The sequence below is a fragment of the Hyperolius riggenbachi genome, chromosome 10 (assembly GCF_040937935.1).
Source record: "Hyperolius riggenbachi isolate aHypRig1 chromosome 10, aHypRig1.pri, whole genome shotgun sequence".
NCBI lineage: Eukaryota > Metazoa > Chordata > Amphibia > Anura > Hyperoliidae > Hyperolius > Hyperolius riggenbachi.
In genome coordinates, this window is record NC_090655.1 from 10,713,119 (window position 1) to 10,720,867 (window position 7,749).

General features: G+C 47.3%; 1 protein-coding gene across 2 annotated transcripts in view; it reads left to right on the forward strand.

The window, feature by feature from the left end:
• The window catches only part of ENTPD7 (ectonucleoside triphosphate diphosphohydrolase 7), a 62,196-nt gene extending 54,703 nt beyond the window's left edge, over window positions 1–7,493 (forward strand). For both annotated transcript variants that reach the window (XM_068258295.1, XM_068258294.1), the window contains exons 8-13: window positions 348–496; window positions 582–748; window positions 1,970–2,294; window positions 2,372–2,457; window positions 3,470–3,631; window positions 6,357–7,493. In XM_068258295.1, coding sequence (XP_068114396.1) covers window positions 348–496; window positions 582–748; window positions 1,970–2,294; window positions 2,372–2,457; window positions 3,470–3,631; window positions 6,357–6,588 — 1,121 coding nt within the window. In that variant the 3' untranslated portion in view covers window positions 6,589–7,493. The remainder of the gene's footprint in view (window positions 1–347; window positions 497–581; window positions 749–1,969; window positions 2,295–2,371; window positions 2,458–3,469; window positions 3,632–6,356) is intronic.
• The last annotated feature ends 256 nt before the right edge of the window (window positions 7,494–7,749 follow it).

Sequence of the window (7,749 nt, forward strand, 5' to 3'; positions counted from 1 at the left end):
GTGGAAGCATACACAATCAGGCAAAGGAGACTAAGGGAGGAAATGACATCAGGATTTGCTTCAAAATAGCCACACTTAAAATGGGAAATGCTATGAAGGATTTCTCTTTTTGTTATGTGCAATACATATGTTATGTAAGTAGAGCAAGTATTTATCTACTTGTATATGTGTTGTTTTTTTCCTGAGATAGTATGGCTGACAGCTCCTCTTTAAGTCATAATCAGTCAGAGAAATAGACAGTTCTGAATAGGTGTGTCGTTCCAGCAGTTTGGAAGCAAAGGGATGAAGTGAGACTGAACGGTAATTACAGAGGACTGTACTAACTGATCACTGTTGTTGCTCTGTAGATGAAGATGCTTTGGTTGCCGTGACAATTGGCACCCAAGAAGAAGCCATAATCCGCAAGAGAACTGTAGGCATCATAGATATGGGTGGTGGCTCGCTCCAGATTGCCTACGAAGTTCCAAAAACCATGACCTTCCCTTCTCAGGAGCACGTATGTATGGCACCCATCACTCCTCAGTTGACCAGAGGTTCTTCAACCAGCCAGATCAGTAATCCTCTTCTCTTGTGTCTTCCAGGAGGAAGTGGCCAAACAGATGTTGGCAGAGTTCAACCTGGGGTGTGACCTGCAGCACACCGAGCACGTCTACCGGGTGTACGTCACAACCTTCATGGGCTTCGGTGGGAACTTCGCCCGGCAGAGATATGAGGAGATAGCCTTCAATGAGACGGTGACCAAGAATAGGTGTGTACGCTGCAGTGATTGGGGGAAGGTGCATGTTGGGTTAAGTGGCTGGATCGTCTACTGGTTAAGAGCTCTGCCTCTAACACAGGAGTCCTGGGTTCAAATCTCGGCTCTTCCTGTTCAGTAAGCCAGCACCTATTCAGTGAGGAGACCTTGGGCAAGACTTCCTAACACTGCTACTGCCTATAGAGTGCAACCAAGTGGCTGCAGCTCTGGTGGTTTGAGTCTGCCAAGAGAAAAACATGATATAAATGTTCTGTGTCTTGTCTTGTCAATATGTTATAGACCGGTGAGTGTGGGCTCTCCTAGGGCGTGGAGTTTAAGTGGCTACAGGTGTTCAGCGGGTAAAGGACCACTTTACTGCCTAGTAGCCACCAGGTCGCAATCCCTGGGATTGAGGCACTAGAAGCAGATCAAACTAAGTTTGCCATGGGCGGGATCAACCAGGAGACAAGCCAGAGGTTAGGGGCAGACAAGCTAGGTCAGAAGGCTAGCTGAGGGCGAGACGGGCGGCAGTCGTGCAAGGTTGGTAGATGGGCCAAATTCAGGGCAGGAGCTAAATGGGCAGAGTCAGGAACAAGCAGTGTCAGCAGCAAGGGAAGGAGACACCACAAAGACAGGAACAAGCTGGGTAAATAACAAGGAAATGGCACGGTAATATTAATTAGCATTAGCAAGCCAGGACCAAACTGCAGAGACTTGACAGCACTGGATGGCTGTTAGCAAGCTTAAATAGGAAATTCAAATCTGGTGCTAAAAACCATGCGCCACTGCATCTGCGCACGAGCACCAGTGCATTCAAGCTTCAGCACGCCAAGTGTCTTCGTGTTCACCTGGCAAGTATAAAAGAAGAGCTGAACCCGAGCCGGTAATGTAGCGCTCCCATACTATACGGTGAGGTCGCATAACTTTAGGGCACAGTTCCCCCAACCCTGTCCTCGAGGCCCACCAACAGTACATGTTTTGCAGAAAACCCCAAACATGCACAGGTGGGGTAATTAGTGTCTCAGCAGAGCTGATTATTTACCTGTGTGGATTTCCACAAAACATGCACTGTAGGTGGGCCTTGAGTACAGGGTTGGGGAACACTGCTTTAGGGGGATGTATTTAGTGAGTGCTGGCAGTGTCCAGTGCACATCATTGGGATTAGTGGGGGACGAATCTGGGAAACTCTCCATACACTTTAGCCATCTTGCTCACTGGACTCTCTCGTTCCTCTAGGTTGTCGGGACAACAGACTGGCATGAACGCAAACACTCCATATTTGGACCCCTGCTTGCCTGTCGGCCATGCAGACCAGCTGAAGCGACAGAACCTGGACTTTCACATGGTGGGGAAGGGAGACTGGGACGGCTGCCGGCAGCTACTGGAGCCCCTGTTGGCCAAATCGAATGACTCTCAGGCCTATCTGAATGGCGTATACCAGCCGGCGATTGACTTCTCCAATAGCGAGTTCTACGGGTTTTCGGAGTTCTTTTACTGCACGGAGGATGTGCTCCGGATGGGAGGAATGTACGACAGCCAGAAGTTTTCCAAAGCTGCCAAGGTAAGTGTCTCAGAAGATGATGATAGATATGGACGATGTAAGTGGTCGTCTCATACTTCTTCTGGCCTTCCCACCAGGACTTCTGCGGCATGCCCTGGACAACCTTATCCGAGCGCTTCAAGAATGGCCTCTACTCCGCCCACGCTGACCAGCATCGTCTCAAGTAAGTTTACGTTGTTGGATACAGCTAAGCCTCTTACAGGTAAAACGTTCCTGGGGTAAAGCCTTTCTGCATAACTGCCTATGAGTGTTGCCTAAACCTGGGCTACAAGCCCTGGCTCAGCAGCCTTATGAAGCAGTTTGTTTGGGGGTCACATGATCTTACCGCTCCACCAAGAAGACCTCAGAAGCTGATCTCCCATCCAGATAGATAGGTAAGTATTGTTAGTTTTGGTATCTAGGAAGTTCCTGAGCACTTGGGGTCAGTTTCCCATCAGTGTTGGGATCAGCGCCTAGTGTTTAGTCAAGTTGGGATTAATGGTTATATGGCATTGGAGCTATTTTCTGAGTAAGGCTGGACAGATGCTGGGATTTGTTTTACAGTCCAAATTTTTGAGTTTTTCTCTTATTCTCTCATCTGAATTCCATGTTAATTTGTCCACCGCTGGTTTATAGGGTTGGGGATATGTTTGGAAAATGGTTGTGGTTAGTATTAGGGTTTCATTACTGTAAAAACTGTATTCCCTACACACATTTCACAACCCTCTCAGATTCACGTCATGTCACAACTTTTGAAAAACAAAATTTTCAGCCTATTCTTAGGGCTAGTGTACCTGAACTTTTGAGTTCAGTTAAAAAGTTGTAATTTGATCCTCCCCTGTGTCACAGGACTGCCTATGGCAGATAAGCCCATTTGAATGTACAGGCTGTAAACAATATGTCTGCTTCCATGAATCAGGAAGTAGAAACTGTGCAGATTTATTTTAAGATTTGTATCCGCTAGAACAAAGAATTGTTTTTTGTTTCAAAGTTATTATGCTGTTGTGTATCTTTTAGAGCAGAGAGGAAGTTCTGAGTTCAGGTCCACTTTAAGGATTAAACTGTGTAGTGTTAAGTCAGTATCTGGTAATACTGAAGAAGGCATCAGACATGTGTACAGTTATAACCAGTTGTGTTGCTGCGTCTGGTGATCGCCGGCAGATTTCCGCAGCCAATGACCACTCGCTGTGTTTCAGGTATCAGTGCTTTAAGTCGGCCTGGATGCACAGAGTTCTCCATGACGGTTTCCACTTTCCACAAGACTACCCCAACCTCAGGACCGCCCAGCTGGTGTACGACAAGGAGGTTCAGTGGACGCTTGGCGCCATGTTGTACAAGACCCGCTTTCTGCCTCTCAGGTGAGTGCTGCTGACTCGATCGGTGGCCATTAACGATTGAATCCCACAGACAATCGATCCTTACCAATCACTGAATTAATCAATTGGAAATGATTGGTCGTGCCCATTAACGGCCAAAAACCTGCTAACTCATCAGATTAGTGGAATTGATTTGTTATGTTTGTTTTTTTGATCGATCTCACCATTCTGATCTGATTGGTTAAGGAGTTTTCAGTCGGTGATGGGCACGACCAATCATTGCCGATTGATAACTGCGGTGATCAGAAATGATTGATTGTCCTTTGGATTGTATCATTAATGGCCACCATGGCATAATTTCATCAAGCATTACTGCATTTGGTAATGCAGAAAACAGCTGACTTTACCGACCACTTAGGACAATGTCAATTCATCAAAGCTGTTGCCGCATGGAAAGTTGAAATTACCGAGCAGTGAGATAAATTACCGACTTGTGAGGTAAATACCTCAACACATGTCAGTAAATGGCAATTCACAATGGTTAAAGCCTGCTGTAAAACACTGTTCTATTACCGGCAGTTCTCCTCTGTCGGAATCCTTGCGGGACTCACAGAAGCAGAGGCAATTTCTTATGACTGACAGGAGCAGAAGCCAATAGGAACAGCACCTGTCTCGTGGATAGGACCTGCAGACTTCTCCGGCAGGTCCAGATAACAAAACAGGTTTCCCCTGCCTCCCTACGGCAGTTTAACCTCTTAGGTTCCTGTTTGAAGATGGGGAGGGGCTAGTGGGAAATCACCTAAGCAGGGCATGTCTAAGCTGTGGCAATTAAATAAAATGTTAATAAAGACTAATGGAGACTAATAGACAGATTTGCACTGTGTGCGATCATGTGTTATTTGAGGTCGGCTATCCTTACGATAGGGGAACTATAGCGGCAGGTGGAGGGGGATGAATTAGACGAGCAGAGGGGAGGAAGAACGGGGCCGCTGGAAGGGGGAGGATGGTGCTGTGTGCTAGTCACACAGCACCAGTAATAAAACATTTTGAAAGTATCGAGGTCCAAGTACCAGATCCAGGGTAGTTTTAAGAAGGTTGAAAAATAATGCACCGTATAACAGCAGCCAGTAAAAAAAAAGTTGTGTGTAGTGATACCTTTTATTTAGCAATTAAAGTGTACCAGAGACGAAATGTATTCAAAGATTTATACATACTTGGGGCTTCCTCCAGCCCCATCCGCACAGATCGCTCCCACACCGACATTGCGATCCGTGCGGATGGGTCTGGAGGAAGCCCCAAGTATGTATAAATCTTTGAATATATTTGGTTAAGCTGACCCCCAACAAGCCAAAGTCTGCTTTATCTGTGAGTGGTAAGTGTACAGCCCCCCAAGATGCCAAGCTTGGAGTTGGAGCGTGCTACAGCATGAAATCTACCTGTCCTTGCTCCAGTTTGCATCCACGTCTACCTGGTAACTTATGAACTACGGGAGAGAGATGGCAGCGCCTCCTAAGACCAGGCTGCATCTGAATGACTACCAACAGAGGCCTGCAGAGCCCCCTACAGGCAATATACACACCCTGCATTTAAAACCGATGCTACAGGTATGCACTAGAGCCCTAAACTCTGAAAAAAATGGAATTCAAACATAAATCTGAAATGGGAGCAGCTAGCCATAAGATACATTTACATTCTTTAGACTGCAGGGAGAGGTGGCAGCGCTTCCCAAAGCAGGCTGCATCTGAATGACTAGCAGCAGAGGTGTGCAGAGCCTAATTATAGACAAGGGTGCACAATTTACATTCAAAACGGATGCACCAAAACAGTTTGCATGCAAAGTATCGTGTACTGCACCTTTTCACCGCCGTGAGGCCATCCTCTTGGAAGGGACCCTTCTTGAGGATGGAAGGGTCCAGTATGGAATACTTTGCATGCAAAATGTTTTGGAAGCTAACCTCCTCCATTAATGTTATTTTGGTGCATCTGATTTGCATGCAAGATGTGTACGTTGCCTATACTTAGGCTCTGCACACCTCTGCTGGTAGTCCTTCAGATGCAGCCTGTCTTGGGAAAGCGCTGCCACCTCTCCCTGCTGTATAAAGAATGTAAGTTTATCTTATGGCTGGCTGCTCCCATCAGTCCAAACTGGCAGGAATTCTTGTGTAAACAGAGAAAACAGTATCTAGGACCAGATGCAGCAGGGTCGATCAACCGAATTCCGGGTGGGGCGTGCTCATCCACAGCAAATGTCCATGTACTGAAGGAATGAGAAGAAAGCGGGACACCACTCCTCCATAAACACCCTTTAATATCCAGTTGGATGACAGCAGGTACAGAGAAAAAGCAGTGGGGTTCTGGGGTGCCTGACAGCTGTTTCGCTGGCTACACCAGCTTCTTCAGAGGCAAAATATACACTGAACACAGTTTAAAAACTACTTATATAGTGAAGTCATAGCCACTTACCGCCCTCTCAACCACCACAGCATATGAGGCGGAACGCCGGCTAAACGGGCTTCCGGGTTCACCTCCCTTAGGGTCACGTGCGCCGTCACTAACAATCAGGTAATCCTGTTCTTGCGACAGACGCTCCCCTCCCTGGCAGGAATTCTGGTTGGTCCTATTCCAAAGTTGTGTACTATTTGCATTCGGTATGCATGCAAGTCCTGGTATTACCTAGAATCCTATATTTGTTACATTGTTTCTGTTATAATATTTGCAGTGGATTATACTCAATATTGTGGTGTTTTTGTTTTTCCCGCCATGACAGGGATATCCGCCAGGAGAATGCTCGCCCCGCCCACGTCAGCTGGTACCGCGTCTCCTTCGTATATAATCACTATTTATTCTTTGCCTGTATCCTGGTGGTTCTCCTGTCCATCGTCCTGTACATCCTGCGCCTGAGACGGATACACCGCCGCCTGGCCCGGGCCTCAGCACTGGACTTACTGCTGCTGGAGGAGGGCGGGCATCGGATTGTGGAGCCTGGCATTGCCAGATGAGGCCGCCACTTGTATTTTCCAAAGGTGTAATTCCAGCAATCGCCTCATGGTGGCAGCACTAGCTTCAGACTGTTATTTTCTAGGGACTCTTCTGAAGGCGTCGGGAGCCTTCGATGAATGGAAATCGTTCCCTCTGGGCTCTTTCTCCATGCAGAGGTCCTGGAAGGATAACTATGGCAGCTGTGAAGACCAATGTCTGCAGCAACCACTGACTCTTCTTCAATCATTTCTGCACCGATGGCTCAGGTCAACCCGACCGAAGAAATATTGATTTTATTCTGAGAACAAAATATGAGAAGACAACAGAGTTCCTTTGTTTACATGTATCTGTGGCTTCTTCCCTGCAGCCTCTCCCTGCACACATTTTATCATTCCTGTTACCCAATGTTATCTTTCCTGATCATATTGGGTGACAGTTTACACATGATACATGTGCACACATTCTTTGCTTGCTGGGCTTTCTGCTGTCCTATGAAGGGGGAGGGACCAGCAGGAGTCATGCAGGGAGTACAATAGCAATCAGCCAAGGATTTTTCTACAGGAAGAGGAAAGGTCCAATATTGTGGGGCAGCTCAGTAGATCATCACCCAAAACCATCATTAATGCTTGTTTCCTGGCGTCTACTTTGTGAATGTCGCTGAAGGGAATGCCGTGCAGCGTCTCTGCATCTAGGCATTCGTTGGGAATAATTATTATTTTTGTTAGTCAGGCGTTACCAGCAGTAGAACACCTGTCTGGTCAGCTGACTTCCTGTCTAATGATTATTCAGCTTTAAAGGAAACACAAGGGGAAAATAAACTGGCTAGATAAACAATCAGCATCATTCATGGAACCCAATACAATTGATCCTAAGGTCGATTGCTTGGGAGATTGTAACGTTAATGGTCACCTTAAAGAGACTCTGTAACAACAAAAACCTCCCCTGGGGGTTACTCACCTCGGGTGGGGGAAGCCTCCGGATCCTAATGAGGCTTCCCACGCCGTCCTCTGTCCCACGGGGGTCTCGCCGCAGCCCTCCGAAGAGCCGGCGACTGTGCCGACTGTAGCTTCAATATTTACCTTTGCTGGCTCCAGCGGGGGCGCTGAGGCGACTTTCGGCACGGAAATAGACGGAAATACCCGATCTCCGTCGGGTCCGCTCTACTGCGCAGGCGCCGGAAA